The following is a 23,799-nucleotide window of genomic DNA, read 5'->3' as shown; positions in this document are numbered from 1 at the left end:
GAGTGGACAGAAAAAAATAAGCAAACATGTTTGGTGTTTGCCTAAAGGCATGTGGGAGACTCCCCAAACATATGGAAGAAGGTACTCTGGTCAGATGAGACTAAAATTGAGCTTTTTGGCCATCAAGGAAAATGTTATGTCTGGTGCAAACCCAACACCTCTCATCACCCCGAGAACAACAGTGAAGCGTGGTGGCAGAATCATGCTGTGGGGATGTTTTTTATCAGCAGGGACTGGGAAATTGGTTGTGGTAAATACAGGTTAATTCTTGAGGGAAACCTGTTTGTCTTCCAGAGATTTGAGACTGGGACAGAGGTTCACCTTCCAGCAGGACAATGACCCTAAGCATACTGCTAAAGCAACACTCGAGTGGTTTAAGGGGAAACATTTAAGTGTCTTGGAATGGCCTAGTCAGAGCCCAGACCTCAATCCAATTAAGAATCTGTGGTATGACTTAAAGATTGCTGTACACCAGCGGAACCCATCCAACTTGAAGGAGCTGGAGCAGTTTTGCCTTGAAGAATGGGCAAAAATCCCAGTGGCTAGATGTGCCAAGCTCATAGAGACATACCCCAAGTGACTTGCAGCTGTAATTGCTGCAAAAGGTGGCTCTACAAAGTATTGACTTTGAGGGGGTGAATAGTTATGCACGCTCAAGTTTTCCGTTTTTTTTTGTCTTATTTCTTGTTTGTTTCACAAGAAAAAAATATTTTGCATCTTCAAAGTGGTAGGCATGTTGTGTAAATCAAATGATACAAACCCCCCCAAAATCTTTTTTAATTCCAGGTTGTAAGGCAACAAAATAGGAAAAATGCCAAGGGGTGTGAATACTTTCGCAAGCCACTGTATTTGAGGTAGATATGTACATGAAAGCAGGTTAAAGTGACTAGGCAGGATAGATGATGATGATAATAATAAGGTATTTGAGGTGGATATGTACATGAAGGCAGGGTAAAGTGACTAGGCATCAGGATAGATAATAATAAGGTATTTGAGGTAGATATGTACATGAAGGCAGGGTAAAGTGACTAGGCATCAGGACAGATAATAAAGAACAGAGTAGCAGCAGCATATGTGTTTGTGTGTGTTGTGTCAGTATGCGTGTGTGTTATGTGTATATGTAGTGTATGTGAATGTGTCTGGGTTTTGTGTGAGAGTGACAGTGTGTGTGAGAGAGTGTACAGTATATATAATGTATACGTAGTCATGTGAATGTTCAAAGAGTCAGTGCAAGATAGGGTCAATGCAGATGGTCCGGGTAACCATTTAATCAGATAACCACTAACTGGCCATGCTAGAGATGACGGACTAACTGTGCCTTCTAGCCACAACCCTAACCCTAATCCTAGCTTCATGTCCACATCCCTGTTCAACCCTAGACTAGGTATCCCTTTTTCCCCTTACCCTTTAGCCTCAACCACAACTCTAACCTTTACTCCACATAGTTGCTCATAAGTTCTGATGACAATATGGTCCTTTCCAGCATGGCCATCTAGTGACCACCCACCCGTGTGCCCAGCCTCTCTGGAGCATTAGCAGTGAGCATTAGCAGTGAGCGTTAGCGACTGGAGATGCTAATCTCTGCCTGAAGGAGTTTTCTAATGTGGTTTCTCCTCCCCAGAGTGGCCCGGAGAGAGGGAGGAAAGAGAGAGAGAAAAAAGAAAGAGCTGCAGCCACCCCCCTTCTCTTTCTTTCTCGCCTCCTCTCTCTCCTTTCTTTCTTTTTCTTTCTCTTTCTTTCTTTCTTTCTTTCTTTCTTTCTTTCTTTCTTTCTTTCTTTCTTTCTTTCTTTCTTTCTTTCTTTCTTTCTTTCTTTCTTTCTTTCTTTCTTTCTTTCTCTCTCTCCCCTCCCTCTGCCCCCCTCCCTCTCTCTCCTCTCTCTCCAAGATATCCCTCATATATTATTAAACTAGTAGCAGCATTATTCTTAACACAGTATTGTCTACCTCCATATTAGATTGGTCCCTCTGGCTTCAGCCTTATACCCAGGTTAACCTACTCCCTCCACTGTAAATCAGCGTGCTCTCTGAACTGGTTTCTACTGTATGGAACTCATCTCAATACCCTTCCTGTGTGATGGGGCATGTTGAGGGAGGATGTTGGCAAACGCGGAAACGCTGAAACCATAAAAACATGGACTTTAGAGTCATTCACTCTCAATCACACACACATGAGCAGACGCGCGCACGTAGGCCTATGTACACACACACTAGTGCGACCCCCCCCCACCACACACACACATACACACACACACACACACACACACACACACACACACACACACACACACGCAGCAGCAAAGTAGAATGCAGCAGAGTGGTCATGTGGATGATGTCACAGGGTTCCGTGGTTTTCTCGTGGAAGAGCCCTCTGGCACATGACCTCTGGCACATGATCATTCAACCCTGCTCTACTAGGCATGCCCAGAACCACCCCTACATCTCAATAGTTTGCTTCTTTCCTCATCTCCTTCCTTTTGTTATAAGGAAATGTATTTCATTAGTCTTGTACTGTATAATATTTGTGTATTTATTATGGCCATTGAACCAGAGAAGAGTGTGTTAAGGGACAGTGGCCTGGTCCCAGGCTACATAGATCTGGGACCAGGCTATGACATGTCTACTGCTGTTAAATAACAGTATGCCTAGCTTCAGTAGACTCAGATCTCAACCCTCAACTACAACCCAAACCCTAGCTTTATCTCTACATCCCTGTTCAACCCTAACCCTAGCTTTATCTCCCTTTTCAACCTTAACCCTAGCTTTATCTCCCTGTTCAAACCTAACCCTAGTTTTATCTTCCTGCCAAGTGCTCTTTAGCACTTGGCAGTCCAGTTCTGTGAGCTTGTAAGGTGGTAAACCTAGCTAGGGTTGAACAGGGATGTAGAGATAAAGCTAGGGTTTGGGTTGTAGTTGAGGGTTGAGATCTGAGTCTACTGAAGCTAGGCATACCACTTCGCGGCTCACAGCTTACCACTTCGCGGCTGAGCCGTTGTTAGTCCTAGACGTTTTCACTTAACAATAAAAGCACTTACTGTTGACCGGGACGAACTGACTTGTTGGAAAGGTGGAATCCTATGACGCTGCCACGTTTGAAAGTCACTGAGCTGTTCAGTAAGGCCATTTTACTGCCAATTTTTGTCTATGGAGATTGCATGGCTGAGTGCTCGATTTTATACACCTGTCAGCAACGGGTGTGGCTGAAATAGCCAAATCCACTAATTTGAAGGGGCGTCCACATACTTTTGTATATATAGCGTATCTTCCTCCATCACTACAGTATACCTACACATGTAAATATGGTATTGGAACTAATTATTTTCAATATTTCGTGTGTATATAGTATGCTTCGCTGACCAACCCGTGTGTCCCCCCACCCCCCAAAAAATTGGTCTGTCTTTCGGGCTGTCTTCGTGGTCGCGAGCCCCGGCGTCGCAGATTCTCCTCCCTCGCTGCTTCCGCCTGCTTCCATGGCAGGCTTTTGTCTCCTGCCATTATTTCATCCAAAGTCCAGGATGTCTTCCACTCCTGGCTTTCCTCCCATGCCCAGGATCCCTGCTCCTCCTGGGCACGCTGCTTGGTCCGTGGGTGGTGGGATATTCTGTCACGTTTGTGTGCGGAGAAGGACCAAGGTGCAGCGTGAGTATCGTTCCACATCTTTATTAATATGTGAAACTTAGCCAAAATACAAAAACAATAAAGAATAAACAAAACGTGACTAAAGAGGTGCTACATGCACTAACTCAAAACAATATCCCACAAACACAGGTGGGAAAAACAACTACTTAAATATGATCCCCAATTAGAGACAATGATGACCAGCTGCCTCTAACTGGGAATCATATTTATAAAAAAAACTGAAAAAATAAACTAGAACCCCACATAGAAGTAAATAAACTAGATAAACCTCCCCAGTCACGCCCTGACCTACTCTACCATAGAAAATAAGAGCATTCTATGGTCGGGACGTGACAGAGACAGTGCAAAGATTTAAATTAAAAGGTCAATAAAGATACAAGGTTAACTCAGGCCGTATAGCTACAGAGCATTCAGAAAGTATTCAGACCTCTTGACTTTTTCCACATTTTGATACGTTACAGCCTTATTCTAAAATGGATGAAATCTTTTTTTCCCTCATTAATCTACACACAATACCCCATAATGACAAAGCAAAAACAGGTTTGTAGAAATGTTTCAAATGTACTAAAAATAACAACTGAAATATCAAGCTTGAAACACCTGTATTTGGGGACTTTCTCCCATTCTTCTTTGTAGATCCTCTCAAGCTCTGTCAGGTTGGATGGGGAACATTGCTGCACAGCTATTTTCAGGGTTTCTCCAGAGATGTTTGATCGAGTTCAAGTCCGGGCTCTGGCTGGGCCACTCAAGGACATTCAGAGACTTGTCCCAAAGCCACTCCTGTGTTGTCTTGGCTGTTGACTTAGGGTCATTGTCCTGTTGGAAGGTGAACCTTCACCCCAGTCTGAGGTCCTGAGCACTCTAGAGCAGGTTTTCATCAAGGATCTCTCTGTACTTTTCTCCATTCATCTTTCCCTCGATGCTGACTAGTCTCCCAGTCCCTGCCGCTGAAAAACATCACCACAACATGATGCTGCCACCACCGTGCTTCACCGTATGTATGGTACCAGGTTTCCTTCAGACTTGAGTTAAATCTTGGTTTCATCAGACCACAGAATCTTGTTTCGTGTGGTCTGAGAGTCCTTTAGGTGCCTTTTGGCAAACTCCAAACAGGCTGTCATGTGCCTTTTACTGAAGAGCGGCTTCCATCTGGCCACTCTACCATAAAGGCCTGATTGGTGGAGTGCTGCAGAGATGGTGGTCCTTCTGGAAGGTTCTCCCATCTCCACAGAGGAACTCTGGAGATCTGTCAGACCATCAGGTTCTTGGCCACCTCCCTGACCAAGGCCTTTCTCGCCGATTGCTTAGTTTGGCCGGGCGGCCAACTCTAGACAGAGTCTTGATGGTTCCAAACTTCTACAATTTAAGAATGATGGAGGCCACTGTGTTCTTGGGGACCTTCAATGCTGTAGACATTTTTTGGTACCCTTCCCCAGCTCTACGGAAAGTTTCTTCGACCCCGTGGTTTGGTTTTTGCTATGACATGCACGGTCAACTGTGGGACCTTAAATAGAAAGGTGTCTGCCTTTCCAAATCATGTCCAATCAATTGAATTTGCTACAGGTGGACTCCAATCAAGTTATAGAAACCTCTCAGGGATGATCAATGGAAACAGGATGCACCTGAGCTGAATTTTGAGTCTCATAGCAAAAGGTAAATGTGATAGTTCTGTTTTTTTTTATACATTTGCAAAAATGTCTAAACCTGTTTTCTCTTTGTCATTATGGGCTATTGTGTGTAGATTGATGAGGATTATTATTATTTTTTAAATAAGGCTGGAACGTAACAAAATGTGGAAAAAGTCAAGGGGTCTGAATACTTTCTGAATGATCTATATTTTGTTAGCTATTTATAAGTCGTATTGCTTGGGGATAGCAGCTGTTCAAGTGCCTGTTGGTGTCAGACTTGATGCACCGGTATATCTTGCCGTGCGGCAGCAGAGAAAATAGTCTATGGCTTGGGTGGTTGGAGTCTTTGATTTTCTGGGCCGACTTTTCACACCGCCTGTTATATACTGTAGGTCCTGGATGGCAGGGAGCTTGGCTCCAGTACTATACTGGGTTGTCCGCACAACCTTCTGTAGCGCCATGCGATTGAGGGCGGTGCTATTGCCATACCAAGCAGTGATGCAGCCAGTCAATATGCTCTCAATTGTACAGACGTAGAGGATTTGAGGGCCCATGCCAAACTTTTTCAACCTCCTTTGGGGAAAGAGGCACTGTTTCGCCTTCTTCATGACTGCGTGTGTGTTTGGACCATTTTAAGGAAGCTGTCTACCTGCTCCACTGCCGCCCCATCGATGTGGATAGGGGCATACTCGCCCTCTCGCCCCCCCTGTTTCCTGTAATCCACGATCAGCTCATTGGTCTTGCTGAGGTTGAGGGAGAGGTTGTTGCTCCAGCACCACGCTGCCAGGTCCCTGTAGGCTGACTCATCGTCGCCAGTGATCAAGCCTACCACGTCGTGCTATCAGCGAACTTGATAATGGTGTTGGAGTCGTGGGTGAACAGGGAGTACAGGAGGGGACTATGCACACACCCTTGTGGGGCCCCTGTGTTAAAGATCAGAGTGGTGGAGGTGTTGTTGCCTACCCTCACCACCTGGGGTTGGCCCATCAGGAAGTCCAAGATCCAGTTGCAGAGGGAGGTGTTCATACCCTCTAACCTTAGTGACGAGCTTGGAGGGGACAATGAACAGCATTCTCACATAGGTATTCCTCTTATCTATGTGGGTGAGGGCAGTGTGGAGAGCCATTGAGATTGCGTCATCCATGGATCTGTTGGGGCGGTATGCAAATTGGAGTGGGTCTGGTATGGTGGAGTTAATGTGTGCAATAACCGGCTTTTCAAAACACGTCATGATTACAGAAGTGAGTGCTACAGGTCGAAAGGCATTGTGGCATGAAGCCTTAGAGTTCTTAGGAACCGGAATGATTGTGGTAATCTTAAAACATGTGGGGATTACAGACTGGGACAATGAGAGGTTGAAAATTACTGTGAATATGCCTGCCAGTTATTCTGCTCATGCTCTGAGAACGCGCCCTGGAATACCGTCAGGTATGACCTGATTGACCTGATTTAAAAAGGTCAAGTCTTTTGATGGTTTACAAGAAGGACATGAATTATACAGGAAATGCATTAGTGTTTGCGTTTCATGAAAGACTCTTTGAGAGAGTTTTTGAAAGAGTTAGATTTTGCAGACGTTAATTTACTTTTTCAAGGAACAACATATTGTGCATTTCAAAGGATAAAAAGTAGCTGTTAATAAAAATATGCTTTCATATTCAGTACCTGACATCAGGACTAAGTTTATAGGACTATAGGACAGGAAGTCCACAGCTTCACCATTGATGGTGTAGTATGTCCTACCCTCTAAATAAACCTGTGTCAACCACTTCAGTCATTGATCTAGGCTTTATACCACAACCATGGACACTCCACCACACTATACTCCACTACACTCCACTACACCACACTATACTCCACTACACCACACTGTACTACACTCCACTACACTAAACTACACTATATACACTCTACTACTCTGCACATTAGCCAGAATTAGCCAATCAAGGTCCAGCCATCCAGCCGCTTGCCAACCCATTGTGTAATTAGGGATAGCGTCCGCACTAGCTGCTAATCAGCTTTACTACTAGCGAGTGCTAATGCTAATCCAAAAGGCCAAGCCTGGTTCCTCATATCAGCAAACTACTGCCTTACACTGTCTATCAGCTGCCTGCTGCAACCTCAGCATTGCTTTGGTTAATGCCTGAGGAATCGCTATCAGAAATTGAGAAAGAGGCCACCCACTGGGCACAGACGTCATTTCAACGTCTAGTTTTGATTTACATTTGGTTCACTGACGTGAATTCAACGTGATATCAATAAAACGTCATTTGATTTAGGTTAAAAGTTGGGTAGAAAAAAATAAGAAATTCCCTTACGTTGATGACTTTTTGCTAATCTAATCAGTTTTCCACGTTGATTCACAACGTCATCACATCAGCATTTTTGTTGAAATGATGTGGAAACATTGTTGATTTAATAAGTTTTTCCCCAGTGGGCAGTAATTATTAAATTGATATGGGGGACCCTTTTGAAGTATAGTTGCTAATAGGCTAATGGCTAATGATAAATCGCTATCAGATATTGAGAAACAGTGAACAGCTTTGAATGTCATGCCCGTTATTCCATCATTTTCAGTGTAGTCATGGTGACCTGTATTCATTGGACTGATAAGAGTTCCTAACACACTGAGAGACGTAAAAAACTACAACACCTGTTTAAAGCTGCCGCCCTTGTTTACAGCTGCTGCACCCGTTTAAGCTGCCGCACCTGTTTTAAAAGTATACTTTAACATAACACAATGTACTGTACTGCATACATTATTAAGGCAGCCCCCTGCACCTCATTGATCCAGAGGGGTTGGGTAGAATGCGGAAGACATATTTCGGTTGAATGCATTCAATTGACTGACTAAGTATCCCCTTTCCCTTCCCTTGTGGTTTCTATTCTATGAGGTTTCACTTTCTGCTCTGTAGTAAATTCACAACAGATGCTGTGATATATCCTTCTCCTCTCTCCTACGTTTCCATGGTAACAGACATGTTGCTCTCTCCACAGCGCTGGGCAATGCATTTTCAGACTCTCTCTCTCCCCCTGTATTTCATGCATGCGTGTGTGTGTGTGACACATCTGTCATCCAGGGTATGAAATAACCGCAGTTAGGGTCTTCATACCGACCCATTTAACTGTCAACCTTTGTGCTTTACACAAGTTATGTAAGAGTAACACACACACACAAACACACACACACACACACACACACACACACACACACACACACTATCCCCCAGTGCACTTGCAGTTAAATGAACTGATATGGCTTCCCCAGCCTATTTGCTAAAGCCACACGCCCCCTTGGAAGTAAAGCACAGATAAAGTATTCAATCTGTATCACTGAAGCGGGATAGAAATGTAAAGGTAATTTCAGTATGACAGACACATGCAGCGTTTACCGTGAATGCAGTCTGCGCTAAGGTGGGAACATTGCCTTTAAATTTCAATCACGCCATAACGCTGAACTCCCACGATATGGATCGAATAGAGCCCTTTAGGATCCTTAACACCAAATACAGCTTTTTCATTCACAGTGAAAGTGTCAGTGACAGGCTTCCAGGATGCTAAACTCTCTCTCAGTGGGTTATACGAGGTGTGGCGTGACATCCTACACGGTTACCAGTGTACAAGGCTAGCCTGGATAAACCACACTGAATTCTGCACTCACCATTCACTTCAACAACAGTCAAACACAGGGAAATCAGTTGGATGCCAAGCTAGAAGGGAGGGGACATGACCTTAATGCCTTTGACACCTCCCACTACTCGTGACCACATTTATTACCCTGTAGGGGGTTGAGAAATAGTTTGAGAGTGAGAGAGAATCTTATCTGCCTTGCTGAATGTGCAATCAGCTGCTAACTTTCATCTGTGGTGGAACATTACGCAAGCTGGCGTATGGTTATCATCATCCTTGGGAGCTAGCTGCAGGAGAGTGATTGCTTCACCGCTCCCTCTGTCATGTCTATTTCAGTTCAAAAGTAGACTTGACCGGAATGTCAGTTGAACTGAGACGTTTGCAAAAGATTGCATTCTCAGTTCACCATTAGGAGTCTTCAATCTATGGTTGATGTTGTTACTGCTGTTGTGATTTCGTTCCAAGTCACTTCCACCTTAATGCGTTAAGACCGAAGAGTCTGGTGGACCAACGCGTCAGACCTGGCCTTCATTATCCCATACAGAAAGACCGGGAGAAACTCCCAGCGCATAGGTATTGGCTTGATTGGATTCCTCTACCAACCAATCATCTCCTACACCTTCCCCCTAACCCTCCCCCCGTACGCTAGCACACCACAAGCACAGAGCCACGCCTCAGTCATGTGATTGGCTCAAATGAAATGATGACAAATATAAAATGCTATGGTCATGCCCACATTGTCTCTTTGAAGTCCTGTGCGTGTATACGTTGGTGATGATGATAACTAACCCTTCCATGTTGTAGTGGCAGAATTTGGGGTGAGCTGTTGTAACTTGTCAAGGGATATGTTCTGTGTTGGACTGTGATGTTATGGCTTTCATAGACTCCTAGTATGTCTGCACCCTAACACAAGGCCATTGTGTTATGAAACTGTTGCTCGTATAAAATAACTTGTGTAAACAATATGATTTTATTATGACCTCTCACTAGGCTACTGGTGGCAGGTAGCCTAGTGGTTAGAGTGTTAGACTGGTAACCGAGAGGTTGTAAGATCGAATCCCCGAGCTGACGAGATAAAAATCTGTTGTTCTGACTCTGAACAGGGCAATTAACCCACCCTTCCTAGGCTGTCATTAAAAATAAGAAGTTGTCCTTAGCTGACTTGCCTGTGAAGAGAGAGATCTCTCCTGCAGCTGCTTGATTAAATATTGTTATGTTATACAATTAAATAGTCTCTGCCTTAATCTTTGAATCAAATTTTACACAACAATGTGTTGTCCCACGTTGTGTCGTACAGGGGAAGTCCTACCCTTTCAAAGGCTCCTTCCCCCCCATGTGGAACCCATTCGCCCTGATGGACTACAACAACCTTTGGAGGAAGATGGATGAGATGGGCAGCGAGGTAAACACACCCATCATCTCTTTCTCTCCTTTCTTCCTTTCTTTATTTTCTTTCTTTCTTTTAGGTGGTTGTACTGTAGAATTCAACAGCTCTTTTTCTGGATTTTGATATTTAGCGGGTATCGGCCTAATTCTGCTCTGCATGCATTATTTGGTGTTTTACGTTGTACACAGAGGATATTTTTGCAGAATTCTGCATGCAGAGTCTCAATTTGGTGTTTGTCCCATTTTATGAATTCTTGATTGGTGAGCGGACCCCAGACCTCACAAGGGCAATGGGTTCTATAACTGATGCAAATATTTTTAGCCAGATCCTAATTGGTATGTCAAATTGTATGTTCCTTTTGATGGACATAGAAGGCCCTTCTTGCCTTGTCTCTCAGATCATTCACAGCTTTGTGGAAGTTACCTGTGGCGCTGATGTTTAGGCCGAGGTATGTACTGTTTTTTTATGTCCTCTAGATGGAATTGGTATTCGTGGTCCTGGGAACTGGACCTTTTTTGGAACATCATTATATTTGTCTTACTGAGATTTACTGTCAGGGCCCAGGTCTGACAGAATCTGTGCAGAAGATCTAGGTGCTGCTGTAGGCCCTCCTTGGTTGTGGACAGAAGCACCAGATCATCAGCAAACAGTAGACATTTGACTTCAGATTCAAGTAGGGTGAGGCCGGGTGCTGCAGACTGTTCCATAGCCCTCGACAATTTGTTGATATATATGTTGAAGAGGGTGGGGCTTAAGCTGCATCCCTGTCTCACCTCCCGGCCCTTTTTTAACCGCACACTTGTTGCTAATTTTAACAGCACACTTGTTGTTTGTGAACATGGACTTTATAATGTATGTTTTTCCCCCACCACCACTTTCCATCAATTTGTATAGCAGACCCTCATGCCAAATTGAGTCTAAAGCTTTTTTGAAATCAACAAAGCATGAAAATACTTGGCCTTTGTTTTGGTTTGTTTGTTTGTTTCTCTCTCTCTCTCATAACACATTGAGCATCTTTATCTCTCTCGTAACACATTGAGCATCTTTATCTCTCTCTAGGCCGGGCAGCCATCCCCTCCACAACCCCTTGTCCAATCCCAAACCAACCCCTACTTCTGACAACTTGTTAATGCTCCCACCCTCGTACTGTGTGTTCTAGATCCCCAGAGAGGCTCCATGGAGGGCTCCCCATGCTGAGGAGTGGGACAAGATGACCATGAAGCAGCTCTTTGATAAGATCTGCTGGACCAGGTGCTGCACTACACTCATTTTGCAATACACTCAGGACCATTCAACTCAATGCAGCATGTTTTAGTAATGTACAATTTTGTGTGTGTGTGTGTGTGTGTGTGTGTGTGTGTGTGTGTGTGTGTGTGTGTGTGTGTGTGTGTGTGTGTGTGTGTGTGTGTGTGTGTGTGTGTGTGTGTGTGTGTGTGTGCGATCCCCCCTCTCCCCACAGTTCTGCGAGGCGGTTCGCCACTCTGTTTGTGAACGTGAATGTGACCTCTGAACCCCATGAGGTGTCTGCCCTGTGGTTCCTCTGGTACGTCAAGCAGTGTGGAGGGACCATGAGGATCTTCTCCACCACCAACGGAGGACAGGTACTGTACACACCTTGTTGGTTGACTGGCTGGCTGCCCGGCTAGCTGTCTCTGTCTGTCGTTCTGGCTGACTGACAGACTTTCTGTCTTCCTGCCTGTCTGTCTGGCTTTCTCTCTAACTCTGGGGACTGGCTCTTTCATATCCATACGGGGTCCTAGCATGTCTCTCTGACTATGTGTATGTTCATAGAAATCAGAATGAGGACAAGATTGCGATGAAATAAGGTAAACCCTATTATTTGCTTTGGTTCTAGGTTTACTGAGCTGACCCAGGAGCCATTTCAACTGAGCTCAGTAAACTCTCCTCCATGTTAGCACAAAACATTCCACAACGATTACATTCTCATTTGGATCCTACTTAGATTGTAACCATTAAACCTCTGGTCCATCCTTCAAGCCTCCAAATGAGCATTTCCAGTTCCCTGCTCCTTCATTTAGGTACATAATCCCTCCACATGGCTGTTCCTGGTCGTTCCCTGCTTCCTCATTTAGAACATAATCCCTCCACATGGCTGTCCCTGGTCGTTCCCTGCTCCCCCATTTAGGAACATAATCCCTCCCTCCACATGGCTGTTCCTGCTCCTTCATTCAGGAACATAATCCATCCCTCCACATGGCTGTTCCTGCTCCTTCATTCAGGAACATAATCCCTCCCTCCACATGGCTGTTCCTGCTCCTTCATTTAGGAACATAATCCCTCCCTCCATGTGGCTGTTCCTTGTCATTTCTCTGCTCCTTCATTTAGAGGCATAATCCCTCCCTCCACATGGCTGTTCCTGCTCCTTCATATAGGAACATAATCCCTCTCTCCACATGGCTGTTCCTGCTCCTTCATATAGGAACATAATCCCTCCCTCCACATGGCTGTTCCTGCTCCTTCATATAGGAACATAATCCCTCCCTACACATGGCTGTTCCTGGTCCTTCATATAGGAACATAATCCCTCCCTCCACATGGCTGTTCCTGCTCCTTCATATAGGAACATAATCCCTCCCTCCACATGGCTGTTCCTGCTCCTTCATATAGGAACATAATTCCTCCACATGGCTGTTCCTGGTTGTTCATTTAGGAACATAATCCCTCCCTCCACATGGCTGTTCCTGGTTGTTCATTTAGGAACATAATTCCTCCACGTGGCTGTTCCTGCTCCTTCATATAGGAACATAATCCCTCCCTCCACATGGCTGTTTATTTTCATTCCCTGCTCCTTCATATAGGAACATAATCCCTCCCTCCAATTGGCTGTTCATTGTCGTTCCCAAATACTTAATTTAGGAACATAATCCCTCCATCCACATGGCTGTTCCAGGGCGTTCCTTCCTCCTTCATTTAGAGGCATAATCCCTCCCTTCACATGGCTGTTATTCAGATCCCAGGGAGACACCATTCTTCTTGTTTACTTTGGAATGGCCCCATTGCCTAGGTGACGGAGGATTGTGACACGTTGACACTTAGAGGATGTTGTTGTGAGGTCACCCACTTTCATTTCCTGTTTGGTCTGCCTGTTCTCTGGCTCCGGTGTTGACAGAAGTTCCAGTTCTGTGTTCAAGATCTGAGTCCAGACTCGCTGTATTTAAAATATTGATTCAGTGTGTTGCTTTACCAGGTAGAGCAATAGAAAAGCATGTGAGCGCTAAAGTTAGCTCTCAAGCGTGTGCTTTCCCCTTTTGAAGTCGATTTTAATGCATGCTATGCATAGCGTCGTTGCAAATGAGGTTGCACTGCATATACAGTAGGGTCTGAAAGTATTGGAAGTTTTTGGTGCGGCAGGTTTTATTTTTTATTTATTTCACCTTTATTTAACCAGGTAGGCTATTTGAGAACAAGTTCTCATTTACAACTATGACCTGGCCAAGATAAAGCAAAGCAGTGTGACACAAACAACAACACAGAGTTACACATGGAATAAACAAGCGTACAGTCAATAACACAATGGAAAAAATACAGTCTATATACAGTGTGAGCAAATGGCAGGAGGTAAGGCAATAAATAGGCCATAGTAGCGAAGTAATTACAATTTAGCAAATTAACACTGGAGTGATAGATGTGCAGATGATGATGTGCAAGTAGAAATACTGGTGTGCAAAAGAGCAGAAAAGTAAATAAAACAATATGGGGATGAGGTAGGTAGATTGGATGGGCTATTTACAGATGGGCTATGTACAGCTGCAGCGATCGGTTAGCTGCTCAGATAGATGATGTTTAAAGTTAGTGAAGGAGGAAATGCCATGCTATTCATGTTGTATTATGTCCTTCCATCTGAGATGTAACTTGCTCTCGCTTCTTGCATATTGAATGTAAGTGCATGTACACAGAAGAATTCTGTATTAAATGTGTTACTTCGGCCACAATATGGCCTCGAGTCTCCTCCCTCTCCAGCCAAGTCAATTTATCAGAAATGATGGGTCTACAAAGTTAGCTGAGGAAGTTTACACTTACCGGGACTAAGCTTTGTTTACATTGTAATGTGGCCTTGCCAAGACCCACACTCACTTTCCAATACACCCCCTGCCTGACTGGTTCCAGTCCAATACACCCCCCTGCCTGACTGGTTCCAGTCCAATACACCCCCCTGCCTGACTGGTTCCAGTCCAATACACCCCCTGCCTGACTGGTTCCAGTCCAATACACCCCCCTGTCTGACTGGTTCCAGTCCAATACACCCCCCTGCCTGACTGGTTCCAGTCCAATACACCCCCCCACACCTGTTTGGTTCTAAAACACCTCCTGCGTGTTGTTCTACTGAAGTATCCTAAAACCAGCCTAGATTAAAAAAGGGCCACCGTCCAAATGTACAACTACTATTCACCTCAGATGCATCAATCAACTGTCCCAGCGGGCTGGCTGTCTTAGAATGAGTTTGAGGTATTTTTGTGGAGGCAGAAGAAGGAACAGAATAGCTAGTTTATGTCTCATAAGGTGTAAATCTGACACTGATGCAAAAAGTTTCACACACTCAGCCCGTAGAGAATACTGAATCTTACACTGTCAAAATCGTGTTAAAAAGTAATGCACTACACTGATAATGAATAGAGTATAATTTGATATTTATAATAGCGAGGGAAATATAAGTCTCCAGCTTCAGCGATTTTTGCAATTCGTTCCAGTCATTGGCAGCAGAGAACTGGAAGGAAAGGCGGCCAAAAGAGGTGTTGGCTTTGGGAATGACCAGTGAGATATACCTGCTGGAGCGTGTGCTAGGTATTCTAGTGGTTAGAGCATTGGGCCAGTAACTGAAAGGTTGCTAGATCAAATCCCATAGCTGATAAGGTAAAAATCTGTCGTTCTGCCCCTGAACAAGGCAGTTAACCCACTGTTCCCCGGTAGGCCGTCATTGTAAATAAGAATTTGTTCTTAACTGACTTGCCTAGTTAAATAAAGGTTAAAAAGAATTGACACATTGATAAAGATGAGAACAAATGATGTATAAAATAAATAATTCAAATACTGAGCATGCTCAAAACATTTGGAAATTATATTATTTTATACTCATAAAATTGCTCCGAGAAAGAGATTTTGTTTAACAGGTAAACCAATTTTTCTCAAAAAGTAATGATAATGATTGACACCGTGTTTTCAATACCTTACCTTGCGAGGATAACGGCACTGAGCCTTTTTCTGAGCCTGAGACGGACATTAGACCATTCCTCCATATAGAATCCTTCCAGATCCTTGTTATCCTTCGTCTGCGCTTATGGATAGTCTTCTTGATTTTGTGGCCAATTGTGGATTTTGATGTGTGCTTGCGGTTATCTTGCTGGAAGATCCACTTGCAGCCAAGTTTCAGCCTCCTGGCAGAGGCAACCAGATGTTTGGCTAAAATGTCCTTAACCTCTCTAGGCTACGTGGGACGGTAGCGTCCCACCTGGCCAACATCCGGTGAAATTGCAGAGCGCGAAATTCAAAAATACTCAATTCAAATATTTCCCATTCTTGAAAATATATGTGTTATACATCAAAATAAAGCTTAACTTCTTGTTAATCCAGCCGCTGTGTCAGATTTCAAAAAGGCTTTACGGCGAAAGCAAACCATGCGATTATCTGAGGACAGCGCCCTGCATACAAAACCATGAAAAATATATTTCAACCAGGCAGGTGCACCACAAAAGTCAGAAATAGCGATATAATTAATGCCTTACCTTTGAAGATCTTCTTCTGTTGGCACTCCAAAATGTCCCAGAAACATCACAAATGGTCCTTATCGAACAAAATGTCCTTCTTTATATCCCCAAAAATGTCAATTTATTTGGTGTGTTTGATTCAGAAATACACCGGTTTCAACTCACCCAACATGCCTACAAAGTATCTAATAAGTTACCTGTAAACTTGGTCCAAACATTTCAAACAACATTCCTAATCCAACCTCAGGTACCCTAAAATGTAAATAATCGATCAAATTTAAGACGGAATAAACTGTTTCTAATACCGGATAAAAACAACGTGGAGCGCGCTCCTGGTCACGTGCAGCTAAACAGTAGAGTCCACCTGGAGTGACACTTACAATGAATAGGACTACTTCTTCATTTCTCAAAAGAAAAACATTGAGCAATTTCTAAAGACAGTTGACATCTAGTGGAAGCCATAGGAACTGCAACCAGGTTCCTAATAATACGGGCATCCCATAGAAAACTAATGGAAAATCCTATGACCTCAATTTTTTCCCCCCCTGGATGGTTTGTCCTCGGGGCTTCGCCTGCCATATCAGTTCTGTTATACTCACAGACATTATTTTAACACTTTTGGAAACTTTAGAGTGTTTTCTATCCAAATCTATATGCATATCCTAGCTTCTGGGCCTGAGTAACAGGCAGTTTACTTTGGGCACGCTTTTCATCCGGAGGTGAAAATACTGCCCCCTACCCAAGGGCCCAAGGACAAGTGGAAGCAAAATAACATAAACGATCCACCACCATATTTTGCAGTAGATATTGGGTTATTTTTTGCTCATACATTCTCATTTCGACACAAAACCCACCGCTGGTGTCTATGGCCAAAGAGCTCTATTTTCATGTGATCCAACAAATGTAAATGCCTGGAGTTTCCGAAACAGCATTGGCACTTGGACTGGAACCGGTGATTTGGTCGGATGACATGAAAATAGAGCTCTATGACCAAACTCCCGGGGCATAGGCATTGGCTTAATCTAGCAACACCTTCCCCCTAACCCTCCCCATACACTAGCACACCACAAGCACAGAGCCATGTCTCTCAGTCGTGTGATTCCCTAAAATTAAATGATGACAAATACTTTACTCAATAGGTCACTCCCACTTTGGCCAACTTTGAGTTGTTGATATCCCATGCTTATATTCGCTGTGTACAATAACCTGGGACGAGGTTATATCCTCACCTCTTTGCTTAGAGTCATATCATGAGTAACCAAATTAATTGCTCGCACAACTTAGAATGCTCTAAACTCTAAAGTTAACAGGTGTTTTCCATCTTTCTGTGCACCTCAGATCGCACAGGAAACAGAATTCTCAGAGGCATCAACTCATGACAATCCAACCATAAACTAGCTCAAGATGCCGAATTTCCCACTGTACCGGACAACCTGACAAAGTAACAGATGTTGAAATGTTCACATTGTTATACTGAAAGTTGTATCAGTTTCATATCAACTAAAGTCTGTAATAATGCATGTTCATGGAATTCAGAATGACTATATAATCGTGGGACTTGACCTTTGAGCCATTATGTCTTGGAACCATTAGGGTTTTTTAGCTACAGCTTTTGACACCAAACTGAAGGAGGAAATGCCATGCTATTCATGTTGTATTATGTCCTTCCATCTGAGATGTAACTTGCTCTCGCTTCTTGCATATTGAATGTAAGTGCATGTACCCAGAAGAATTCTGTATTAAATGTGTTACTTCGGCCACAATATGGCCTCGAGTCTCCTCCCTCTCCAGCCAAGTCAATTTATCAGAAATGATGGGTCTACAAAGTTAGCTGATGGAAGTTTACACTAACCAGGACTTAGCTTTGTTTACATTGTAATGTGGCCTTGCCAAGACCCACACTCACTTTCCAATCCACCCCCCTGCCTGACTGGTTCCAGTCCAATACACCCCCCTGCCTGACTGGTTCCAGTCCAATACACCCCCCTGCCTGACTGGTTCCAGTCCAATTCCAGTCCAATCCCCCTGCCTGACTGGTTCCAGTCCAATCCACCCCCCTGTCTGACTGGTTCCAGTCCAATACACCCCCCTGCCTGACTGGTTCCAGTCCAATACACCCCCCTGTCTGACTGGTTCCAGTCCAATCCACCCCCCTGTCTGACTGGTTCCAGTCCAATACACCCCCTGCCTGACTGGTTCCAGTCCAATACACCCCCCTGCCTGACTGGTTCCAGTCCAATACACCCCCTGCCTGACTGGTTCCAGTCCAATACACCCCCCCCCACACCTGTTTGGTTCTAAAACACCTCCTGCGTGTTGTTCTACTGAAGTATCCTAAAACCAGCCTAGATTAAAAAAGGGCCACCATCCAAATGTACAACTACTATTCACCTCAGATGCATCAATCAACTGTCCCAGGGGGCTGGCTGTCTTAGAATGAGTTTGAGGTATTTTTGTGGAGGCAGAAGAAGGAACAGAATAGCTAGTTTATGTCTCATAGGGTGTAAATCTGGCACTGATGCAAAAAGTTTCACACACACAGCCCGTAGAGAATACTGAATCTTACACTGTCAAAATCTTGTTAAAAAGTAATACACTACACTGATAATGAATAGAGTATAATTTGATATTTATCCTGGCGTTACAACTTCATTGTCCACTGTGACATAAATGTGTCTTTTGCTGTCTTGTGTTTTTCCCAACCCCCTGGAAATCACACAGATGAGAGACTAGAAGCAGCACAGGGTCAGCCACAGAGTAGCACCCTCCTGGAACAGGTCTTATTAGCCTGTATCTGATTGATATAACTGATGATACTGTATTTGCATTTCAGGAGAGGAAGTTTTTGGGAGGTTCCAGCCAGATCAGTGAGTGTATGGCCAAAGAGCTGGGTGAGCGGGTCAAGATGGAGTCTCCAGTCTGCAAGATCGACCAGACAGGGGACATGGTCGAGGTCGAGACGCTCAACAAGGAAACATACAAGGTGAGTGAGAGAGCAACCATCTCCAATCCATCAACATAATTACATCAACATAATTACAATCTCGTCAGAGCACATTCCGCTGAGTAGGAGCCTACTGATTTCAGGTTGTGCCTATGCTGCCATCTAGAGCTTGTTTGTTTATAATACCATGCCCCTCATGATGTCGCCCATGTTATGACTGCTGTACATTTGCATTCTAGAACTCCTGGAACATTCTAGGAATCATTCATTCAACCATACAACTCACTGAGCTTACAGAGCCCCTTAGATATTCATGTTTGCCCGTCAGTAAATTCCTGTAGCTTTTGACAGTGTGTGTGTTCGTGTGTGTGTTCGAGTTTGTGTGCATGCGCGTGCACATATGTGTAAGCCAGATGGATTGTTGTCAGTAAGCTGGTCTTCATCTCTCTGTCCAGGCTACATCCTCTCCCCCAGATAAAACCCATTAAGCAGTAGTGTGGAGCTGCTTAGCCACCGGGGTGGACTGGAGATGTACACACTACCTACTGGGCACAGACCTCAATTCAACTCCTATTCCACATTGGTTCAGTGTAATTTCATTGAAATGACTTGGAAACAGTGTCGATTCAACCAGTGTGTGCCCAGTGGGTAGACACTACACACTACACAGGCCTCAACTCTTGTGTTTTGTTTCTCCCAGGCCAAGTATGTGATTGTGGCGACCCCTCCTGGTCTGAATTTGAAGATGCACTTCAACCCTGAGCTGCCCCCTCTCAGAAACCAGCTGATCCACAGGGTCCCTATGGGCTCTGTAATCAAATGTATTGTCTACTACAGAGAGAACTTCTGGAGGAAGAAAGGTAACAAGGGAGGGAGGGAGGGTCTATGGGCTCTGTCATCAAATGTATTGTCTACTACAGAGAGAACTTCTGGAGGAAGAAAGGTAACAAGGGAGGGAGGGAGGGTCTATGGGCTCTGTCATCAAATGTATTGTCTACTATGGAGAGAACTTGGGTGATAATCTCCTTCTCCTCTTCTCCTCATCCCTGATCCTCCTCCTCTCCTCCTTATCCCTGATCTTCTCTCTCCTCTCCTCTTCTCCTTATCCTTGATCCTCCTTCTCCTCTCCTCCTCATCCCTGATCCTCTCTCTCCTCTACTCTCTTCTTCTCTTCATCCCTGATCCTCCTCATCTCCTCATTCCTGATCCTCTTTCTCCTCTCTACATGTCCTCCTTCTCTCCTGCATCCTTTTCCTTTCTCTCTCTCTCAGGGTACTGTGGCACTATGGTGATTGAGGAGGAAGAGGCACCCATTGGCTTGACTCTGGACGACACAAAGCCCGATGGGACTGTGCCCGCCATTATGGGGTAAACACATAACTTTAGTTTCCTGTATCCCAACATGATTACCCATAGAGAATGAGAAACTGTGGTTTACTTAGTGATATTACTGTAACTTTATTTATCCTGTTCCTATGGCCTAGCTTCATCCTGGCCCGCAAGTGCAGGAAGCTATGTGGACTAACGAAAGAGGAGAGGTAAACATCTGGCTGGCTGTTTCTCATGTTCAGTCCCTACAGTGTGTTTTAAATCACTTCCTCGTGTGTATACTATGCTAGTACGCATGTGTATCAGCATTAAGAGTTTAACCCTATCCCTTCCTTAACCCTTAAAGATGGTTGTTGTCCCCTGTAGGAAGAAGAGGATCTGTGAGATCTACTCCAGAGTGCTGGGCTCAGAGGAGGCTCTGCATGTGAGTGGAACCACTGCTGCTACTGCTGCTACTGCTGCTACTACTACTACTACTGCTGCTACTACTACTGCTGCTACTGCTGCTACTACTACTGCTATTACTACTGCTGCTACTACTACTGCTGCTACTACTGCTGCTACTACTGCTGCTACTGCTGCTGCTACTACTGCTGCTGCTACTACTGCTATTAGTACTACTAGTACTGCTACGCTCTTAGAGAAAAATGTGCTATCTAGAACCTAAAAGGGTTCTTTGGCTGTCCCCATAGGATAACCCTTTTTGGTTTTACATAGAACTCGAAAGGGTTCCACCTGGAACCAAAAAGGGTCTACATGGAACCAAAAAGAGTTCTCCTATGGGAATACCCAAAGAACCCTTTTGGAATCCTTTCTTCTAACAGTGTAATATTACTACTACTACTACCACCACTACCACCACTACTACCACTACTGCTTAGAACTAGAGTGCTTAATTGAAACAATAACAAAGCTTTTTCTCCACCCCTGTTCTGCTAAAAAGCCAAAGGATGGGACTGGAGAAATATAACCACACTCAAATTCAAAGCTATGGATTTAAGGACTGACCATCCATTATATAGTTTTAACCACGTTTTGAGGCTATACAGTGTTTGCTTACATTTACGTTGTTTACAAACATTGGAGTAAAACAACCCCCAGCCCAATACAAGTACTAACCCCCAGCCCGATACAAGTACTAACCCCCAGCCCAATACAAGTACTAACCCCCAGCCCGATACAAGTACTAACCCCCAGCCCGATACGAGTACATTTACATTTTAGTCATTTAGCAGACACTCTTATCCAGAGCGACTTACAGTAGTGAATGCATAAATGTCATAAAAATTTTTCCATACAGGTCCCCCGTGGGAATCGAATCCACAACCCTGGCGTTGCAAACACCATGCTCTACCAACTGAGCCACACGGGAGTACTAACCCCCAGCACGATACGAGTACCAACCCCCAGCCCGATACGAGTACTAACCCCCAGCCCGATACGAGTACTAACCCCCAGCCCGATACGAGTACTAACCCCCAGCCCGATACGAGTACTAACCCCCAGCCCGATACGAGTACTAACCCCCAGCCCGATGCGAGTACCAACCCCCAGCCCGATGCGAGTACTAACCCCCAGCCCTCTCTGTCCCAGCCTGTGCACTATGAGGAGAAGAACTGGTGTGAGGAGGAGTATTCTGGAGGCTGCTACACTGCTTACTTCCCCCCTGGTATACTCACCCAGTACGGCAAGTAAGTCACACACACACACACACACACACACACACACACACACACACACACACACACACACACACACACACAGTGATTCGTATGTTGATGATGTAAAGAATATTTGCTGGTCTGTGGTGTGTAATGAGGAGCAACCAGACGCTGCACTTGACGCATTTATGAAACTACTTATTCCAGTTACTAATTAATTTTATTTTATTTCACCTTTATTTATTTTTATTTCACTAATAAGCACGCACCCATTAAGAAAATGACTGTAAAAACTGTTAAATCCCCTTGGATTGATGAGGAATTGAAAAATTGTATGGTTGAGAGGGATGAGGCAAAAGGTATGGCAATTAAGTTTTTTTTTTTTTCCTTAATTTAACTAGGCAAGTCAGTTAAGAACAAGTTCTTATTTTCAATGACAGCCTAGGAACAGTGGGTTAACTGCCTTGTTCAGGGGCAGAATGATAAAGTGTTTTTATTTTGTCAACTCAGGGATTCAAACTTGCAACCTTCTGGTTACTAGTCCAACACTTTAACCACTAGGCTACCTGCCGCCCCAAGTCTGGCAGCTCAACTGATTGGCAAATGTACGGCAAATTAAGAAATCATGTGACTAAACTAAATAAAAAGTAAAAGAAACTACACTATGTAACAAAGATAAATTATATAAAGAGTGATAGTAAAAAGCTTTGGGGCACCTTAAATGAAATTTTTGGGAAAAAAAGCCAACTCGGCTCCTCCATTTATTGAATCAGATGGCTCATTCATCACAAAGCCCACTGATATTACCAACTACTGTAATGACTTTTTCATTGGCAAGATAAGCAAACTTGGGGATGACATGCTAGCAACAAACGCTGACACTACACATCCAAGTATATCGGACCAAATTATGAAAGACAAGAATTGAACTTTTGAATTACGTAAAGTCAGTGTGGAAGAGGTGAAAAAAGGTGAAAAAGAGGTGAAAAAATTTCTATCAACAATGAAAAGCCACCAGGGTCTGACAATATAGATGGAAAATTACTGAGGATAATAACAAATGATGTTGCCACTCCTATTTGCCACATCTTCAATTTAAGCCTACTAGAGAGCGTGTGCCCTCAGGCCTGGAGGGAAGCTAAAGTCATTCCGCTGCCCAAGAATAAATAGTAAAGCCCCCTTTACTGGCTCAAATAGCCGATCAGTCAGCCTGTTACCAACCCTTTGTAAACTTCTGGATTATTTTTTTTGACCAGATACAATGCTATTTTACAGTAAACAAATTGACAACAGAATTTCAGCATGCTTATAGGGAAGGACACTCAACAAGCACAGCACTTACACAAATGACTGATGATTGGCTGAGAGAAATCTATGATAACATGATTGGGGGCTGTCTTGTTAGACTTCAGTGCAGCTTTTGACATTATTGATCATAGTCTACTGCTGTAAAAATGTATTTGTTATGGCTTTACACCCTTGCTATAATGTGGATAAAGAGTTAGTTGTCTAACAGAACACAGAGGGTGTTCTTTAATGGAAGCCTATCAAATGTAATCCAGTTCGAATCAGGGTAGCTGTTTAGGCCCCTTGCTTTTAAATTGTTTTACTAACGACATGCCAATGACTTTGAGTAAAGCCACAGTTTCTATGTATGCGGATAAGTCAACACTATACACGTCAGCTACTACAGTGACTGAAATGACTGCAACACTCAACAAAAAGCTGCAGTTAGTTTCAGAGTGGGTGGCAAGGAATAAGTTAGCCCTAAATATTTCTACAACTAAAAGCATTGTATTTGGAACAAAACACCCACTAAACCCTAAACCTCAACTAAATCTTGTAATAAATAATGTGGAAATT

General features: G+C 43.9%; 1 protein-coding gene across 1 annotated transcript in view; it reads left to right on the top strand.

Moving 5' to 3' along the window:
* The window catches only part of LOC106586788 (amine oxidase [flavin-containing]), a 70,801-nt gene that overhangs the window by 40,970 nt on the left and 6,032 nt on the right, over positions 1-23,799 (top strand). The window contains exons 4-12 of the mRNA XM_014174441.2: positions 10,190-10,294; positions 11,439-11,530; positions 11,739-11,880; positions 18,836-18,985; positions 19,647-19,806; positions 20,218-20,314; positions 20,431-20,484; positions 20,642-20,699; positions 21,869-21,966. Of these exons, the coding sequence (XP_014029916.1) occupies positions 10,190-10,294; positions 11,439-11,530; positions 11,739-11,880; positions 18,836-18,985; positions 19,647-19,806; positions 20,218-20,314; positions 20,431-20,484; positions 20,642-20,699; positions 21,869-21,966 (956 nt within the window). The remainder of the gene's footprint in view (positions 1-10,189; positions 10,295-11,438; positions 11,531-11,738; positions 11,881-18,835; positions 18,986-19,646; positions 19,807-20,217; positions 20,315-20,430; positions 20,485-20,641; positions 20,700-21,868; positions 21,967-23,799) is intronic.

The sequence above is a fragment of the Salmo salar genome, chromosome ssa25 (assembly GCF_905237065.1).
Source record: "Salmo salar chromosome ssa25, Ssal_v3.1, whole genome shotgun sequence".
In the NCBI taxonomy this organism is placed as follows: domain Eukaryota; kingdom Metazoa; phylum Chordata; class Actinopteri; order Salmoniformes; family Salmonidae; genus Salmo; species Salmo salar.
Note: the sequence above shows the minus strand (reverse complement) of the source record. Positions and strands in the feature narration are given on the sequence as shown.